This window comes from Perca fluviatilis, chromosome 21 (assembly GCF_010015445.1).
Source record: "Perca fluviatilis chromosome 21, GENO_Pfluv_1.0, whole genome shotgun sequence".
In the NCBI taxonomy this organism is placed as follows: Eukaryota; Metazoa; Chordata; class Actinopteri; order Perciformes; family Percidae; genus Perca; species Perca fluviatilis.
This window is the reverse complement of record NC_053132.1, coordinates 3,415,788-3,436,193: the sequence shown is the minus strand read 5'-3', so window position 1 is coordinate 3,436,193 and position 20,406 is coordinate 3,415,788. Positions and strand designations below refer to the sequence as shown.

The window sequence follows — 20,406 nt, the reverse complement described above, 5'->3', positions numbered from 1 at the left end:
CTCTCGTGGAATGAATACTTTGATAGATTCCAGTTTTAATTGGTAGCTGCTGGGACATGTATTGCACCTATATGATCTAACAGTCACAGAAAGAAATTCAGATGGACACTTATGAGTTGATGCCCACTAATATTCCACTATTATTTCTAATATAACAATATTCTGAATTTGAGGTCATGCAAACAGCATATTCTGTTTGGATATCCCGAAAAAGACCGGTTTCCGAATTAAGCATTTTCCTATTAAGACATGATATTCCGGTATTATTCGGGTTTTAGAAGCATTCTTTGGACATGTATACAGCACATTGGGGATATGCGTCTCAATCTACAAGGGGGACCGAAGCTGGAATAGTTGCATAGTTTGCCTTGAAGGGGTGCAAGTGGTGTGACAATGGCCCTCATTTATCAACCTAACGTAGAAACCAGCGCAGATATGAGCGCAGAAATCGTCTTACGACAGGCTTCACGTGTGATTCATGAAATGTTCGTATCACACCAATCAGAGCGTAAGAATGGTCGTACATTGATTATATATTCATCCAATATATTGTCGGTTTTGAGTCCTCGCCCCTGCAATTTACAACATGGCGAGACGTAATCGGGCTGAGAAGCGGCACTTTTCAGAGGTGGAGATTGAAAGCCTGATATCTCCGGTTCATTTGCACTAACGTGTGTACTATGTGGCAGCCTGAAAACTGGTATTAAAGGTTGTAGAAAGAATGTGGAATGGAAAGAGATCACTGATGCAGTCAACAGTGTTGCCCTAGTACAGCGGACTCAGCTGAAGTTTATTTAATTTATACACCCTTGACATATGTATGCTAAAGTCCTAATAGTAATACAGGCTTCTATTGCAATCTCTTACGGTGCAGATCCACTGTGATGCGCACGCGCTTCTGTCGTTCGGCCCGACTCTATGGGTGACGTCAAGCGACTTCAACGCTCCTGCAAAGCATTCCGGGAAGGCGGCGCTACATTTGAAAAAATGCTGCGCGTCAAAAAGCTGGCCGATGCCCAGCTTTATGCAAATGAATCGCGTTGAACGCTGAACCACAACCCTGACCCTGTCTCCTGACAGCAGAGGGGCTGGAAAAACAAGCCAAAAAAAATTCGGTCAATGGCAGAAATACGTTGTTCACTTGTGGCCATTAATGACACTTTAAAAGAGAAACATGTTTCCTGTATTGAGTATCATCTGCCATCTGCCCATAATCAATCCGATGGAGCGCTCCACTGTGGCACTGTTATACCGGCGCATAGAGGTCTTCTAAAAGAGCCAGACTTGGCGTAGGAATCGGCGTGCGCCTGTCCTACGCCTGTTTTAGGTCATATGCATGATTCATAAATGAGGGCCATTATGTGCTGTTTAAAAGTGGATGAGTTGTGATTTCTTACTTGACATAGAAGGAAAGATTATCCGCTTTAATGAAATCCATGCTGTTAGCTTCTTATGATCCTGAAGCTGCAGTGGTTACTCTTTCAATGGGTTAGCAGTGTCTTTCCACAGAAAGTGAGACACACCTAGTGGGAAATATAACTAAACCTGAATAATACCGGAATATCCCACATGTCTTAATAGGAAAATGCTTAATTCGGAACCAGCCTTTTCGGGATATCCAAACAGAATATGCTTTTTGCTTGACCTGTATCAAATTCAGAATATTGTCATATTAGAAATAGTAGTGGAATATTAGTGTGCATGAACTCATTAGTGCCCATCTGAATTTTTTATTTCTGTGACTGTTAGATCATATAGGTGCAAAACTTGTCCCAGCAGCTTGCGAGCTTTAGTTCCAATGAGACAACCTGCAGGGGGACCGAAGCTGGAAATGTTGCATAGTATGCCTTAAGTGTTCTAATGGTTCATTTATTAGTTGTATTCATCATTTAATCATTCAACATAGCGTACCACTATTTCACAGCTGCACATCATACTTACTATCCATTTTCAGATGGTCTGATCAACCACATGTGGCTCCTGGCTAATAAGGTCGGTGGGATGCGGCTGAATAATACCTGCATATCCCCATATTGGTCCCCATTGTAGATTGAGACGCATATCCCCAATGTGCTGTATTCATGTCCAAAGTATGCTTCTAAAACCTGAATAATACTGGCATAACACACAAGTCTTAATAGAAATTGCTTAATTCGGAAACCGGCCTTTTTCGGGATATACAAACAGAATATGCTGTTTACATGACCTGTATCAAATTCGGAATATTGTCATATTAGGAATAATAGTGGAATATTAATGTGCATGAACTCATTGGTGCCCATCTGAGTTTAGATCATATATGTGCAAGACATGTCTCAGCAGCTACCAAGTAAAACTGGAATCTATCCAAGTATTCTTTTCAGAGAAGCAACTCCTTTCATACAACCCTCAATAAGAGCATGCTCAGGCTCGCTAACAGCGTCTCTTCTGATTCCATGCATGTTTTAAATTCTAACAGGTGATTTAGAGTCCCTTCTTTTGCACACAACAGACTCAGTTTCTCTTTTATAAATCAGTCTGGAGTGTTAAGTGTTGTAATGATTCGTTGATCTGTTTAATTCATCCTTTAATCATTTCTCGTATTTCCTAGCTGCATTTCATACTTTGCATCCACGTTAAGACAAATTATATATATTATATTATATATATACACAAGTAATGTGTTAGGGTCAGGATGTCCGTGCTACCATTCTTGAGGTGATCTTGGTCAACTCTGAACATGTGAAGTGTTTTGATTTTTCTGCCACTCCGCAATGTACCTTATGTTATTTAATGATGTAATGCATTACATGAGCCTGCAAGAATGGAGATGGTCTGAGTCAATGTAACCCAAGGTTGATAAATGAACTTGAAGCACACATTAAGATGGTCTAAATGCCATGTATGGATTATGCATGGCCTCTGAGATCAGCACTTTATACACACATGCCCAGTCAGAAACACAGAGAGACCGACCAATGCACTAAAGGCCTAAGCTGAAGGCCGCCCACACATTATTGTATACCCAGTTTAATATGTAGCTTCATTTTAAACAATATATGTAGTAGGCGGCCCCTGCTATCTCTCTCTCAGTTAAAGGGTCCTTGGCTTATAAAACGTTGAAGACCCCTGCTCTAGAAAAACACTGCTGTTCACTAGAGTACCTCGTAGTGCTCATGTGGAACCAGTTTCCAGTTTTGCTAGGGAGGCAGACGCCTTCTCAAAATTTAAGAGTAAGCTTAAAACTCGACTAGCAGAAATAACAAGTCACAAATTGACATACTTATTCACTCATTGCAAGAAAGATTAACTGTAGTTTGGATTAACTAATCCAAAATGGCAATGGATACATCGGTAACCAGTAGTTGGCTCAGAGTGTCAGATTTAATAATGTCTAAGTCAGGTAAGGTCACTTTAAAAAACACACACAACTGAGACACTGAACTTACTGATCTGTGTCTGTTTGACCAATCAGCAACTATCATCCCTGCAAACCTCACCCTGAAGGTTGCTTTACTTTCACAAAGTACTACCCTCTGGTCAGGGGCTTTATGGGGAGTGAGATAAAGCCCCCAAAACTTAATTAAAACCCTGGTGGACCACAAGGAGTTCCTCAGAAGGTTCTGAGTTCTGGGGGGAAGTTCCTGCGGTATCACCATGGATTTTATAAGAGGGATAATTGTTTCCATGTATGTAAAGTAGGAAATCATAAATCCTCCACTTCTGTTAGCTCTGTAAGATTCACCAGAACAGCCTCCATACATAACTGTACTGTACCCTTCCATTATACAACCTTTGGACAGTCAGCTTTTTCAGTTAAAGCCATCACTCAATGGAATATTCCAGACAACATAAAGACCTGTAGTTCCATCAGAAGCTTCACATTCCAATTAAAACATTATTTAAAAACCATTCAACTCTGCAACCACGTGGGTGTGCGCTCTATCAACTGAGCCACCCGGGCGCCCCCAACTATTGTCTTCTAACAGGCGATTTAGAGTCTCTTCCTTTAGATACAACAGGCTTAAGAAATCAGTCTATCCTGTTGCTAAACCAAAATCAATGTGCTGCCAATTAAGATCTGGATCCAAAGATATCTCAAAACGTCTTTCTGTCTTCATCTTTGTACGTTATGTGTAATTGTTGCCTAGCTTTGTGTGTAGTTTTCTTTTACTTCTTCTTTTGAGTGGAGCTGCTCGGGAACGCGTGTGAACTGACAAAGTTGTATCGTCGTCATCATTGAATTCCATTTTTCAGTTACTTCCCGGTATTTTCCAACTAAAACCACCAAGATAACCGCTGTCTAAAAAACATATATTTGTTTAAATGTTTATTCTTAATGATCTTATCTTTGCTGCTCAATTTTCTGTATTCAAAGACTTCCTCAGCCATTACTTTTGGTGCTTAGATCTTTTCTGCTTAACTACAACTCGCCTCAGCTGAAATTTTAAAGACTAATTTCCATTGTGTGTGTGTGTGTGTGTGTGTGTGTGTGTGTGTGTTTCCTGGTGAAGTCCTGGATATCTTCTCCATCACCACCTGTGCCCGAGGCTTACAGTGTTCCAGGCTTTCCTGCCAACTTCACCTAATGCATAATGAATGCCTTTGTCAGCTCTGATGATGCGGAGCAGCAGGGAGGAGGTTGAGGAGCAGGAGGGGGGGAGGCGTTTGGATCGGATGGTCAGGACGAGGCAAATGTATTCTGGTTTTCATTGATCCATTTCTTCAACTCTGTTTTTAGAGTGAACAGCGATTCTCAAAGACCGGGCAACGACCTGTTAAGATCTCATCTCACAAGAGATGATCATCCATCCATGCCCAGCATTTTCCTCTGATCGTATATGGAGGTTTTTGTTCTTTCCAATACTGCATCAACTTCAGCAGAAAGTTGACGCATCCTGGCAAGCTACACATAATAAAAATCAACATGAGCAATACAAAAATCTCAAACTGCACCTTTTAACATCCATGCACTTCTATTAAGATGGAGGCAGGACAACAAGTCCTCCAAATCCATATCTCCATACTGTGGTATGAATACACGTTGTTTATTCCTACCTTCTAATACGATTCTCCAGGAGCATTTTTCGTCATCATAACTAAACCAGAGAACGTAACTGTAGCAGTTTTAGACATGTCATTAGCGTTGTGAAACTGTCGCAGTTTGGTTAGGTTTAGATTTAAACTACTTAGATTAGAAAATGATCGTGTTTTGGGTTAAAATCGGATATTACTTCACTTCAGTTTACGCAGGTGAGTCCTTGCTGGTTGCCTGGCAAGCTGAAGAGAATATTTAGGCCTTTTATAGCTAATTTTTCTATAGTGCTTCTTCAGAGAGCAAAATAAAGGAAGGGAAGCATGTGCAGGGGACACGGTGCTGCCCGCTGATTAGTTGAAACTTATTGCAAAAGTTGCATCGGTGCTGGTATGAATAGTTTGATGCAAAATATTCAAATGCGATTTAAAAAGATGTATTACTGTTATGGAGTATAATTCTTTCTGTGACATTGAATGATTTATAATTGCACTCAAACATCTGGTTTCCTGTATTAATTTCGTTTTACTGGGGGTCAAAGGTTATGTGACTCCACTGACAGGCAACAGATTTCTCTGGGTTTAAACATTATTGAAAACATTTGGAAAAGCGTAAGTACCCATTTCAACAAAATACATAACATAGATTTACTCATGTAGACATTTTAATGCAGAAATATTACATGTTGTACCTTTTTTACAGGTTGCAGACTGATCAGGAAGATATTTAAACTTGTGCAGAGTCCTATGTTACACTGAAAAGTAAATTTTTTAGTTTTTTCTGTACAGGTGATCATGTGATCAGGTACCAGTGCACATTTCCACAACCTGTAAAACTATCTGTGAAGATGCTTTGCTACATAATGTCTTATTGTCGGCATGATTGGCTCGCTGTAATAACTGCTATTATTCTCTTCCAGTTTCCTCTCTGAGATCCTTATCATTTGATCTAGTGGAATCATACTTTTGAAAACGCTGATCAACACCTGCACCAACAAGCCTGTGTCCTCGTGTCTCACCTTTCATCAAATGAACAATTCAGCAAATTAATGGAACAGTTCCTTCATCAGTTTGACCCAGCCCTGCGGTTGGATCAGTCCCTGCGCTGTGAAAATACTTTTATACAAAAGTTTTTTTTACTGATAAAACCTTTTGAAATTTGAATGGGTATACAACCTTCCACGGCATTCTCTTGTGATTTAGGTGATTTTGAGGATTTTTGTATGTTCTTTGTATGCTTTTTTTTCCATCTGGATCTGCCCTGCAGTGCGGATAAAGTGTGTGTGTGTGTGTGTGTTCTTACTTGACATACATGTAAAACATATCCAGTGTTAGCTTCTTATGACCTTAAAGCAGCAGTGGTTATGTTTCAAAAGGAACAGAAACTGGGACAAATACTTGATTAGTTTCCAGTGTTTTAGTTTCTGCTGAAACCACAAACCCTCAATAAGAGCACAAACAAAGGTTTTGTGTGTATGTGTGTGTGTGTGTGTGTGTGTGTGTGGGGGGGGGTGTATTTGTGATTTCCTACTAGGTAAACACTGGTTATAAGCTTGCCAACATAAAATAATTTTCTGGAAGGTTTATTGAGAAAATAACTTTGAAAACCAACAAACACGACATAGAATGAATACATCTCTACACATGCTCCACCAGGTGAGCAACCCAGGCCCCCAACCACTGCACCTTTAAGGTCATTAGAAGTTAACGCTGTAAATGCATTAAGAATATTTTTTCCATGCATGTCAATTAGGAAAACACAAATTTTACAACTTAAACATGTATAATTGTTAAAATGTTTGGCTTTTTGAGCTCAATTTTGTTTCCCCACCCTGGTTTACATCAGAAAATACTGTGCCGGAGATATTTACATCTGTCTTGACATTACATTACTTGACGTAACAGTTATTAAACACATTATCTGCACAGCTCCAACAGAGTTTGTGTGTGTCAGAGATGTAAGATAATCATCATTTTAGTCCTGTGATGTACAGGAACTCCGAATTTGGTTGGAAACATGATCGAAGGCTTGAGTCGCCCTCTCACTTCTGCAACCTCTTTGTACAAATCTGTGTTCCAAGTCTGTTAGTTTTTTTAGCTGTATATACGTACTGTATACCATCAAGCTGAGAAATAGGGAGGCTTTTCTCTTAAAGGTGTGTAGGCCTGGGCTAGCTCAGTTGGTAGAGGAGGCACACATATTTAGAGGTTTACTTCTCTATGTAGCGGCCACGGGTTCAAATCCGACCTGCAACCCTTTGCTGCATGACATTCCCCCTCTCTCTCTCCCCTTTCATGTCTTCATCTGTCATGTGGAAATAAATGCCTAATAAAATAGGTCTTTAGGGTGATAGGAATGTTCATGTCGGTCTTTAGACTGACTTCCTGTCCCTCCAATAATTGATTTCAAAATACACTGTTGGTATATTGCAAGAATACATTTCTGATTTGCTGCTACATTATGAGCTTCCAGACCTCTCAGGTTGTCTGGTAAAGGTCTGCTTTCTGCCCAGAGACTGGAGGAGCGGCTGTTATATCATTGGTGCATTACCTGTTGTGGTTTCAACAGTTACTCTGAAAATAGAATATATAACACCGGAAACCATTCAAGTATTTGTTCACTGTAGGTGGGTCTTCCTTTATGCTGTGTGTCGTCAAATCAACTTATTCTATCCTATTGAAACATTAACCACTGCCCCTTTAAGGTCGTAAGAATCTATCATCATGGATTTTATAAGGGGGATATTTTTTCCATGTATGTAAAGTAGGAAATCATAAATCCTCCACTTTAAACGGTGCATAATGGCAAACTACTAGCATGTCTTAAATGGTTCATTGATTTGTGAAATACATTTTTTAATCATTCCTCATTGCATACTACTACTGTATTTCACAGCTGTATTTCTGACTTTGCATCTATTTTCAGACCTGTTAGCTGACGCGTCTGGTGTGTCCCTTCTAGGTATGACCTCATGCTACTTCATGACTTCAGGATTTGTGTATTTTTCCCTGTTTAGAATGTTTGTTGCTTCATGAGAAAGCTTTTACCACCTTGGTTTACATCATAAATTAGTGTGCCAAAGATTTTAAAATCCTGTTTTGAAATCGTAATAAATAGTTAATATACACTTAAACATTACTTACAGAGAATGGGAACGCCTGTATTTGTTTGTCTTAATTTATTTTTTGCCATGATAAAATGTTTCTTACAACAACAAAAAACATTCCTAGAATGAGTACATAATGCACATGGGATATTGCTACTGCCAGGGGTCTATAATAAACTTGGGAGATAAACCAGTAGAGTTTGGAAATCTGGTCTCTTGTGCCTCTAGTGGTGTACAGAACTTTAAGGTGGGTGTGGTGACTTTAGCACAATAGTGGTGTCTTTCTCTTATTTATCTTTTTATTTATCAATCATCGTGTCTGTTGGCATCAGGAAGGAAAGTTAACTCCCATTTGACATAACACCTGGGGGACTTAAAAGAAAAAAAGTTGTCATATCTAGGAGGTGTTCACACGCAAAGGTGATCTGCCAAGATTCCAGGTTTGCAGCAGGCATGTCAGAGGGAGGGGTCCCAGGTTTTCTGACAGGATATAAGGACTCTCACAGCATCAGATCATCACATTGGAACCTCCTGTTGGAAGCCAAGAAGACTCTCGCACAACTCATCTGATCTACACAACTTCACCAGGTGAGATCAAACTGGGCGTAAAAGACAGAAGGTGAAAAACAGATATACAGTATATATTTAGACTTTTACTGAACTGTGTCAGGCTGTCAATGTCAGACTAGACTCTACAAAGAAATACTGTATTTCTAATCCCCATAGACTGTAACACTTTGTCTCTTAACTTTGTCGTCTTGTGTGTGTAAAGGAGAGAGTTGACTCCCAGTGTTTGAAACTCTTAACACTCGTACTACTTTAGAGTGTACATGAAGTACTGAAGGCTGTGTTCACTTTCCTAACAGGTTGGAGAAATGGCCTCAGGTAACATGAACGTTGCTGCCCTGGGTCGACCTTTCACCCTGGGAATGCTCTATGATGCTCGGACAGATAATCTGATCCCAGGTAAGTGTTGATTACATTATTATTACAAATATATCTAAATATATTTGACTGTCACAGTTCTATTTAAAGGAACTCTGAAATCATTTCATTAAGTGGTAACACTATTTTAACCTCACCTCTTTAATATTCATATGCACTTTTAAAATAATTAGCAAATGTTTTGTAATTCTACAATGTACAATAGTTGTGACCATTTACTAGTTAAATATATTAAGGATGTAGGATAAATTGTTGGTATATTATCCTGCGATGAAAATGAAAAATGTAATTTTAATTACTGTTGCAGTAATTATATCTGTGGCGTTTTTACAATATCCTGGACTAGGGTTGCCCCATTTTCTACAACTGCACTGTAACTGTTATTCTTGTATATTATACATGTCTTATTCTATATTTGCTGTTTTTATTTTTTAAACTGTTTTTAACTGCTCTTTAATGTTTAGTATAAAGCACATTCAGTTGCCTTGTTGCTAAAATGTTCTGTACAAATAATGCTGCCTTGCCTATGAAACCCGACTCTGGTCCAAATTAGTTTTTAGTGAGATTAGCAGAGCAGAAAATATAGTTTTGGTGTCTTGATTGTGTGTGCAGTCTTCAAACTCTTTCTTCCTCCTCTCCTGTGCTCTCAGGTTTAAGGTGATTGTTGTCATGAGAGCGGGACAGAGCTCTGTCGCCGGCTGCATGCATGCATGCACAAACTCTCTCTTGTTAAAGTAGATAAGCTAACAGCGGCTCAAGAAGAACAAAGAAACAGGCACTTAAAGGCTAGCCCGACGCCTAACATTAATTATCTTGTCTTCTCTCACTGTGATTTGAATTTAAAACACACAAACACACACACACACATACACACAAACATTGGAGTTAATTGAGTGTTTCCTAATAATATTGACTAGAGGAAGCATAAATAAGGTGAATAGAATTGGTCGAAGCACTGTGCCTTGTGGAACGCCATGGCTAACTTTAGCGTGTCTGGAGGAATCTTCCTTAACATTAACACATTGAGATTAATCAGATAAATAGGGCTTAAACCAGCTTAATGCCAACTAAGTGTTCCAGTCTCTGTATCCGGATGGTATGGTCAATAGTGTTGTCCTTTGTCTGCAGCAGTTAAAAGGTCATTAGTCATTTTCACCAGTGCTGTCTCTGTGCTATGATGCTTTCTAAATCCTGACTGAAAGTCCTCAAATAAACTGTTGCTATGTAGAAAGTCACATAAGTGATTAGCAACAACCTTCTCAAGGATCTTGGAGAGAAAGGGGAGGTTAGATATAGGTCTATAGTTTGGTAAGACATCAGGATCGAGGGTGTTTTTTTCTAGAAGAGGTTTTTATCACAGCTACTTTAAATGACTGTGGTACATAACCTGTTAATAAAGACATATTGATCATATCTAGTAATGAAGTGTAAACCATGGGTAACGCTTCTTTGAGTAGCCTCGTTGGGATGGGGTCTAACAGACCGGTAGATGGCTTATCCGAAGAGATCTTTAACATTAATTTTTGAAGGTCTATAGGATAAAAGCAGTCTAAGTATATGTCAGGTCTTCTCATCTTTCTAGCAGTCCTGCATTTAAAGGTGAACCGTTAGGAGTTGAGGGCAAAAGGTGATGAATTTTATCTCTAATGGTTATAATATTATCATTAAAGAAGCTCATGAAGTAGTCACTACTCAGAGCTAGTGTTGACGAACTGACCGAAGAGCCAGTTAATTAACCCGACTGAACCGGGAGAATCGAGTGCCATACGTCAATGAACCGACTCACTCCTGTTATTGTTTTTTATCTCATTCGTGCCGTTGTGTGTAGCTGGTATTCTTCTGCTACTGTGTGTGTAGTAATCTAGCTAATTTGCGCCTCCACTGGAGTGGTGGTAGAATCAATCATGAAATGGGCTACCTAGACAACGCAGCAGGCTACTAAACAAGACCGAGGCTGAATGTGACCGTGCAACCGGCAGCTCGAGTCTAATGTAATCCAGCGGTGTCTTGGTTCTCAGCAAGTTTGAGTTATTACCAAGTCTTGTTTCTGATGCATCTTAGATGATTGTGTTCATGGCAATTCACACATTATCGATGGGGAAGTACATCACATACAAATACATGTTATCTTGGTAGTTATGTTAAGTTTGATGTTGATACATGATAGGTAGGCTGTCACGAGGACACCGCGCACCAGGCTACTGAACAAGACCGTAAGGACCGTAACCAAGGGTACTGCATGAGTCTATATTCAAACAGGTGTCTAGGTTCTCGGCAAGCTTGAGTTATCTACCTATCCTTTTAAGATTTACATCTTACAATGATTGTGTACATAGAAATTCATAGGCTACATTATCAATAGATATCACATTTAAATACACCTCATTTTATCTTGGTGGTAGTTATGTTAAAGTTAATATGTGTACATGGTAGGTAGGCCATCATGAGGAGACCGCGCACCAGGCTACTGAACGAGACCGTAACCGTGCCTAACGCATGAGTCTGTAATCAAACGTGTGTCTAGGTTCTCGGCAAGTTTGACTTAGCAGCCTTTATGTCTCGTGCATTTTAGAATTGTGTTCATGGAATATCATAGGCTACATTACCAAGGGGGAAGTATTATATCACATAAAAATACACGTAATGTTATGTTAAGTTAAATGTTAGAAGTGAATGTTGTTACATGGTAGTAAGACTGTCATGAGGAGACCGCGCACCTGGTCTCATAGAATTCCTTGAAATGAACACGGCCCCTTAACTCTAAATCTGCGGCAGTTTCATGGCATCGCCGAAAATTCCGTGACGGGCCCACGGATGTGATGCCTATGTAAGTCAATGACAGGCATCATCCGTGGTCTACGCACAGATTCCCTGATCACAGCAGAGTCAGCGCTAGAGCAGATCTACTGGAGGGGCATTGGGTCGTCAGTGGGGGGGCACTGCCATTTGAGAAATATTTTAACGCAGTGGAGAAAGAGTCCAAAACAGCAGAAATGGTTGTTTGTTTTTCTTTATTATTATTAATTATTATTTCATTAGTGAATTTCGGTTTTGTTGTTGTTGTTATTAATTTCCATTGTCATGCCACCACGTAGCAGATCTATCACTTGCTCCACTTAATTGGGAGCGCCGTGCGGAGGAGAGAGACAAAGAGAGCGGCAGATTCCTACAAGCTCAAACACTGAGCCACAAAACACAAGGGTAACACATCACTGAATCATATTAAATCAAATCAAAGTGAAGCAAGTCAGTCCTGACACAAACACCGAAATAGAGAAATGCAGCCTTAAGTTTTTGTAGGAACAGCAATAGCAAATTGAAGGCATAAAGATATTGGGCCTAATGTATCAGAAATTCTTAATGCGTGTTAAGCTGGGCCTAATAATTTTATAACAATACGGTAGGATCATTAAAAATACGTAGGCTAAGTAGGCTTTACACCAGTGTAAAAAAACACAATTATGTCCAATAATTTTTATAAACTTCCAGTTGAACTATTACTGAACAGTTGATAAATCATGCCAATTTACTGCACGGTGGCAGCAGAATAATAATAAACCAGCATTATTATAACATCATAAAACCAAAAAGAAATCCTCATCTCCAAAACGTCTAGCAGGAAAAGTGTGAGCCCGAGGCTGGCAGCACTGAGTTGATGTTGATGTTCCCTCTGTCTATGGGTGCTGCTAGCTTGGTTTACAAGGTTAGCTCCCTCGTCGTCTGTTGCTAGCAGGGTCGCTACTTCATTCAGTTACAGTTGCTGAGTTTTCTGCCTCCGGTCTTTTACTCTTTTTAGCTTGTGGTTGATCTATAAAGAAATCCAAAATGCGCTTTTGTGCCATGGCTAGCTAACTTCTGTAATGTTGACCAGCCGGGAAAGTTTCCACAACTATCTTCAAAGTTTTAGCATTAAACTTTTCATTTCCTGCATTCTGGTGAATTTGTATGCACCTATTTATACCTTTTTCTGAATCAATTTATGATGAAAATCTTTATATATTGGTTAATATAGATTATAATCCAAATATAAAAACATAATGGAATATATGGCAGTAAGGCTCTCAGGCATTCTGTATTACTTTCATCTATTTATTGTAGATCAGCTTTTCTAATTATATCTGAGTCAGCACCATAGACAGTATATAAGGTCACTACAAGCACACATGTAGCCTAGCATCATTTACTCTTCCCTTTTCTTTTGCATCTTTTGTTGAGGAAGTAACCTCCTTAAATGTGCATATGACAATTATTCACGTCAATGATGAATTCATTCATTTTAATGAATTAATAAACTGGACTGTAATATTTCAGATGTGTTTGAGCAAGATTTCTGCTCATGTCCAAAACTTTGTGCACATTCAAAATATATCTGTGTTATCTGAGTTTTGGAGGAGTATATTTTAGAAAATAATCTACCTGCACCATAGTCTGCTGTGCATTACGTGATTGCTCTGCTGATACGGTAGATCTCAGACCTTCTGACGGACACAGAGCCCCGTTTGGGTCTCTGGTCTCTGAATGAGCGAACGTTAAGGGAAGTGTTTGTACGCTGCTCTATGCTTTTTTTTCATTGGTTGTTGCGTTAAATCTTACCCAGATACAATAGAGCTATTTTCTGATTGGCTATTGTGTAGCCCCTTTCTTTTTTTTGCATGGCTGAAGAGTGGAAGGCTCGACTAAAAACTCCAGGGGAGATGCGCTTGATTCCTGCCGGTTTCATAGGGAGAGCGGCACGGCCAGAGAAATTTGGGGCGCTGCGGCATATTCATTTATTATAAGTAGTTTTTACGCTTGAGAAATACAATGTGTGGCGGGAGTGCGTGACAAAAGACCGAAATGAGTGCCTGTCACGCTCAATGCGTGACACTTGAGAGCCCTGTGTCTGTGTGTATGAAACCAGTGATGTAACGTTACTCTAATGAGCAGAGGATCTTGCTTGTTATTTTGCTTCTCTGCTGAAAACACTTGACTGGATAAAACACAGCAGTTAAGATAACGTCACATGTGTTGTGGAATAGAGCTAAGCTAGCTAGATAGCGAGCAAGCCGAGCATCAAGCTAGGTGAGGTAGATTGTGTGAGACGGGAGATGTAGTTCACTGAGCGGTTTCACACTAAACTAACAGGTCATATCTTGTCTTATTTTCACCTTAAACAGGCACATGTTACTATCAATGTTTGTCAATATGTAAAAAGCCCTTACGGAAATATTCCAGTTTATATTTACCTTCTATATCGTAAATGGGCCTCTAAAAAATGCCCATGTAGTGAGTGTCCATGTTGCCTAATAAGTCTCTGAGCAGTGTTTACCTTTCTAATGTCCGCTAGCATACAGGCTAACTATAAACTAGCTTTGTGTATAACGTAACACAAACCCCCCCATCTCAGAGGAGCGAAGCCTAATATTTCATTCAATAAAATTATAGTACAAAAGGAGCACTTTCACTTTCTCTCCAATATTATTGTGAAGATGATAAAAACACCTGGACTCCATATGACTATGGCAAGATCACTAGCATTTAGGTACATGGAGTGCTAACGAAAAAGCTAATGCTAGCATAAGGCTAACTTCCAACTTCATTAATTTCTAAAGTGTTAGAACTTTTTTGACAGCATGGTGCCCATTAACGATAGTATTACTATATTTGTCGTATGTAATTTGTTATCCTATCGAAGAGAGAAATTGACATTTACCTCACACAATAATGAGCAGCTCTCATACTTTTCACCTTTTTGCTTCACGGGGGACTTGTAAAATCTTTTGCTGCTTCCCTGTCTTTCATTGCAGCCAAACGTACAACAGTTAGGCATTTTGCATTTATGTGTCATTTTTAAATAATTTATTACATTTTTCCACTATTCCCTGCACTATGGGAATCAGATGAATGTTGGTATCCAACATGGAGTCTACAAAACATGTGACCACCTCTGAACCAATCACATAACGGGATAGATCAAAACATTTGATTCCCTAGTTGGCCACACTCTCTAAATATAGGGCACTAGTAGGGAGCACCCCCCTTCCCCGCTCCCTCTTCTGCAGTATGTCAAAATTCTATGATTGAATCTTATGAGATAGGGCGCCTACTCAAGCCTGTTAGTCCTCTACAATGTTATATATTTTAAAAACATTTTACCATCGCTTTGGCGCCCCCATGGTGCTGCATATGGTGCATACCAAAAAATGCCAAAACACATTTTGTACATTTACACATACCCAAACAAAGCTATATACATCTCTGTGGACAAACACCTCAGCAACAATCTGCTTATCCTTTTAATTTCCTGAAAATGCTTCCTAAAACTTGTCTCTTCTTAATTTTGAAGGCTATTTAGGCCTACCATAAATGGATATTTGAAAAAAGTCAGTTATTTGCTCATTATGTGTATCTCTATTCTGTAGACCATTTCATGTTACATGGCACATATTGTGGAATCTGTTCTGTATGTCTGAATGATAAATGGTGCTAATAAAATATTTAAATAAAAAAAGTTATTCATTTAAAACCACTAATAATTCATTGGGATGTTAAATCAAACTAAGTCCCACACATACATATGCTCATGTTTTTTTTTTCCCTTTAGTCTTTGCTATTAACATTCATCAACTACAAAATTAGAAAATTGCGTTTTTAAATAAAGATGCATGGAAAACAAGATAAAAAGTTCTTCTCTTTGTAAGTAGATTATTTTTTTGTTTTTCACAACCAATCAAGTCAAAACAAATGCAAATAAGTCAAATTTCAGCATAAAACACAATTTTTTCATTATTGGTATATTTATTGTACAAATTCTCATGTAGGCTATAGCGTGCAACAAGCGTCCGGAGTCTTCAGCAGATTTTTTTAAACGTTATTACGGTGTATAACTTACTTGTCGACAAAACCACTGATTAAATTGATGTACATTGAAGTGATACTGGAGTTAAAGATCAGCTGATCGCTGTCTGATTCTCTGATATGAATGCCTGCATTGCATTGTGGGAAATCAGCTTTGCATGCGCCCAGCTCGGCTCATATCGTGTTCTGTCTTAATAGCAAAGCTATACAGCTCCTCTGCTGCAGCCCGACTGGCAGAGAGAAACGTGCTGTGATCAGGGAATCTGTGTGTAGGCATCGCATCCGTGGGCCCGTCACGGAATTTTTGGTGATTCCGTGAAACTGTCGCAGATTTTGAGTTAAGGGGCCGTGTTCATTTCACGGAATTCTGTGAGACCAGGTTGGAGACAATACGCTTACTGTTAACGTCAGCACCTCAACCAACATACAAAGGGTAGTATTGTTCTCTGTTCAGTCGCAGAGTGTAATTGCACATGTTGTCCTCTGATAGGTCTCGGCCATCATCAAAATAATTTTGCTACTTTATCAGATGACTGATGTTTTCCAATTTCTATAGGTTTGACATTGTGGGATGATAAAACTCTACAAGGCAAGATAACTGAAAGCTCTCAGCGCACCAGTGACTCTCATATTTATAAAGAAGACTCCACTGATTACAAGTGCCGTCGCCTGGATGTTGAAGTTTCTCTGAAGGCCAGTGTCCTGGGTGGACTGATTGAATTTGGAGGATCTGCCAAGTATCTGAATGATCAGAAGAAATTCTACAATCAGAGCAGAGTGACGTGTCAGTACAAAACTACCACCAACTTCAAGCAGTTAATGATTGAACAACTAACCATGGAAACCCAACAAATGGATGTCATTAAGAAGAGCTCAGCAACACATGTAGTCACAGGCATCCTTTATGGGGCAAATGCTTTCTTTGTATTTGACAGTGCAAAGGTAGAGGCCAGCAGTGTTCAGGACATCCAGGTCAGCATGCACGCTGCAATAAATTTGTTATTTGCTAAAGGTGAGGCGAAAGCTAAGGTACAGCTGACTGAAGAACAAAAAACCCTGACTGAGAATTTATCCTGCAAATTCTATGGAGACTTCATCCTTGATAGCAACCCTGCAACATTTGAAGATGCAGTGAAGGCCTACGAACAACTCCCAAAGCTACTGGGAGAAAAAGGAGAGAAGGCTGTTCCAGTGAAGGTCTGGCTGATGCCGCTGAAGAATTTCCACTCCGAAGGTGCTGAGCTGATGAGAGGGATCAAGGACCACCTAGTAAGTAAGGCGGAGTATGTTCTAGATGATTTAAAGGAAAAAGAAATAAGATGCAACGATTCTCTGGAAGACAAAGTGGGCGAGCAGTTTCCACAGATTCGAGAAGAGTTGAGCACTTTCCAAAAATTGTGTGGTAGTTATGCATCCAACCTCCAGCAGGCCTTAAAGGAGAAACTTCCCTCCATCCGTGAAGGAAAAGAAGATGAGAGCTCACTAGACCAACTCTTTGAAGACAGAGACAAGTCACCATTCAGTCAGGAAAAACTAACCAAGTGGCTAGATCGTAAAGAGAGAGAAATCAACGTCATCAGATCCTGTGTAGATACCATGGAGGGAATAAAGATCGTCCCAAATCAGTCAGAGCTGGACAGACAGGTTCTTGCTCCAGGTGTAGAACATGTACTGTGCTTTGTTTTCACTTCAGTGGAAAGAGGTGATACAGACCTTGATGTGATGGCTGACTTCTTGCACTTCCCTAAATTAGGAAGTACCAATGAAGATCCATGGTACTACTCAGGTGATGTTTTCACCAAAATGAGAGAAAAAGCCAAAGTTTTCCATCAATTTGCCAAAGCACAGAAGAACAACAGTCGATTCCGTTTCTTCATAGCAACCATTGCAAACAAGAAACACACAGGAGCAACCATCTACCATTACAAGAACGGCATTCTGGTCACTGAAGATTTTTCAAGGCCTGTCCTCCCTGATGTGGAGAAGATCACAAACAGAAGAGATCTGATCTGGTGTAAGTCTGTTTCCATGCTTTTTTAATTTAAAAAATATGCGGTACTAATAACTCTCCTCCAGAAACCTGTTTGACCATCAGAATAACTGAGAACACATTTTGTTTTGGTCTCTCCATCAGATGCCTGTGATCTCAACCTGGACCCAAACACTGCAAACAGCAACCTCATTCTGTCTGAGGGAAACAAGAAGGCAACAAATGGAGCACAGCAGTCATATCCTAATCACCCAGAGAGGTTTGATAAACATACTCAGGTGTTGTGCAAAGAGAGCTTATCTGGGCAACATTACTGGGAGTTGGAGTGGAGTCTGAATTCTATGGGATCTATTTGGGTTGCCGTTGCTTACAGTGAAATTGACAGGAAATCATGCCATCCTCAATTTGGAGGAAATGCCGTATCGTGGACTTTTTACAGATATGATGATAAGGGACACTCACTTATGGCAAGGCATAATAATCAGGAAGTGTGGCGCGGTTCTTATCCCTCTGATGGCTGTAACAGAGTTGGGGTGTATCTGGACTGGCCTGCTGGCACTCTGTCCTTCTACAGAGTCTCCTCTAACACACTGAGGCACCTCTACACCTTTCACACCACATTCACTGAGCCTGTTTACCCAGGATTTGGGGTTTATAGTCCATCCTACTATGTGCACCTGCTTCCAGTTAAATAAGAGAAATGACTAGATTCTTGGTCTGTAAATAGGGATAGGGTTTAGATTTTATCTTGAACATGCTTCACAAATTCAAACAATGCATTCAAACCCAGAGGGACCAGGAATATTGATGATGTAATCAATAGGTGTCTGTATGTGTGATTTTCTGTCAATATCTTCATGTTGATTTGATGAGCAGCCTTCTTCTGAAACTGGTTAGTACTTCACAGATTTATAATACGTTTTTAAGAGAAAGAGCTTATATTGATACGCAATTGCTTCGTCAACACTAGTATGTTTAAATATAACTCATAGCTGATTATGAACTTGTTTTGTTGAAATTATCATGTTGGTGATGGGATATAGATTAGCTTAAGTGCCTTTTTGTTTTATTTAGCATTTTCTTTTCTTCTTTGTGCAGTATTTTTTGAAATAGTTGTCTTTTCAGAATCCAAGAGGAATCAATAAGTTTGCCTTTTAAAGTCTGTACCTTAAGATTGACTTTGGGTTCAGTTAACGACTACTGTTTTGATGTTAAGTACATTGCTGATGTTTATAGAGTTGAAGAAATGTATTTTTCTGTTAATCAGTTGATATTGATTCGATGCACAGCCTTCTTCTTAAACTAGTCTGTGCTCCACAAGGGTTAGGGTTAGCAGTTTAAACTTTCATTGGTACATCCTGTCGTGGAAGTTTCCTTCGCAGCAGGTGAAGGAGTTTTCAGAGTTTAGTAAATTGAAACAAATAAGACAGACTGAGACTAAAACCAATTTGGGTTTTTGTATTTTATTAAAAACATATATATTTGCAAATAGGATCAACATGATTTCACAAAAGGCCGCAGCCCAGTGTGGAGTCAGTGTCTCAAATGAGTGAACAAGAACACCAGGCTTATATGCATCTTCAGAGTGACAACACATACGCTCTTGGATTATTATGACGCTACAATTTTGACAGGCAATCTGATACACATGAAGACAATCAGAGGAATACAAGAGACATCTTGGAGTCATTTCGCCTCCTCCTCCCTGTACGACTTTCACCCCCCAGTTACATCTTAACTGGCATAGAAAACATGAGAGTTTTAGGGTGACCTTGTCCCTTTATCTGTTCAGGCTAACAGTGCTCACACAATGTTCCAGACTGCATGTCTCACAAAGTTAGTAAAATATAAATCTGCATGTGGGAAATGAGATAAACTCTGTCAGCATTTGTGAGAGAATTAAACATAAAAATATAAGGAATTGTGCTTAAATGTAATTTTGCCATTACATTCCACCCTTTTGTTTACAATCACAATACACAAATTACTTTAATGATTACATATATTTTTTGCAAATAGCGTCTTCCATGTCCATGTCTTCTATTGTCAGAGGTTGCTAGCACTTGACAAATCATTGGAAACAATCTTTACCATTGTTTCGTGTGTGTGTGTGTGTGTGTGTGTGTGTGTGTGTGTGTGTGTGTGTGTGTGTGTGTGTGTGTGTGTGTGTGTGTGTAGCTATGGCCTTGCTGCTCTGTAAGCTTAGTCTACAGTGAGGGTTAACCAATCAACTCACTGAGTGTCTCTGCTGCTCTCATTGTGTTTGTTAGCATGTCATCAGGAATTTGTTCCTTTTACATAATACATAATACGTTACCAGTTGGTCCTCACACAGTGGTGTGTCTGGTGGGTGTCCTCTTTACCCAAGTCCAATGTGTGGAGGTGCTGTAAACAAAATCTCAAAAAGGGTGACAGGTTGACGTTAAGTGCTGCGTACATTCTATACCTCAGTACAATAAGCAGAGCTTTTGTCAAATGTAGGCATGTTGAATTTTGAATGCAAACCACTATACT

General features: G+C 39.5%; 1 protein-coding gene across 1 annotated transcript; it reads left to right on the top strand.

Moving 5' to 3' along the window:
* The first annotated feature begins 8,494 nt into the window (after window positions 1–8,494).
* LOC120550608 (stonustoxin subunit beta-like) lies at window positions 8,495–19,303 on the top strand. Its single transcript, XM_039787215.1, has 4 exons — window positions 8,495–8,708; window positions 8,987–9,086; window positions 16,459–17,916; window positions 18,037–19,303. The coding sequence occupies exons 2-4, from the start codon at window positions 8,996–8,998 to the stop codon at window positions 18,585–18,587; spliced, it is 2,100 nt and encodes a 699-aa protein (XP_039643149.1). The 5' UTR covers window positions 8,495–8,708; window positions 8,987–8,995; the 3' UTR covers window positions 18,588–19,303.
* The last annotated feature ends 1,103 nt before the right edge of the window (window positions 19,304–20,406 follow it).

Excerpts from the sequence above, each read along its gene's own strand:
- LOC120550608 (XM_039787215.1), top strand. The coding sequence starts at position 8,996 with ATGGCCTCAGGTAACATGAACGTTGCTGCCCTGGGTCGACCTTTCACC. Across the intron at positions 9,087-16,458 it reads GACAGATAATCTGATCCCAG|GTTTGACATTGTGGGATGAT; the intron begins GTAAGTGTTGAT and ends CAATTTCTATAG. Across the intron at positions 17,917-18,036 it reads CAGAAGAGATCTGATCTGGT|ATGCCTGTGATCTCAACCTG; the intron begins GTAAGTCTGTTT and ends TCTCTCCATCAG.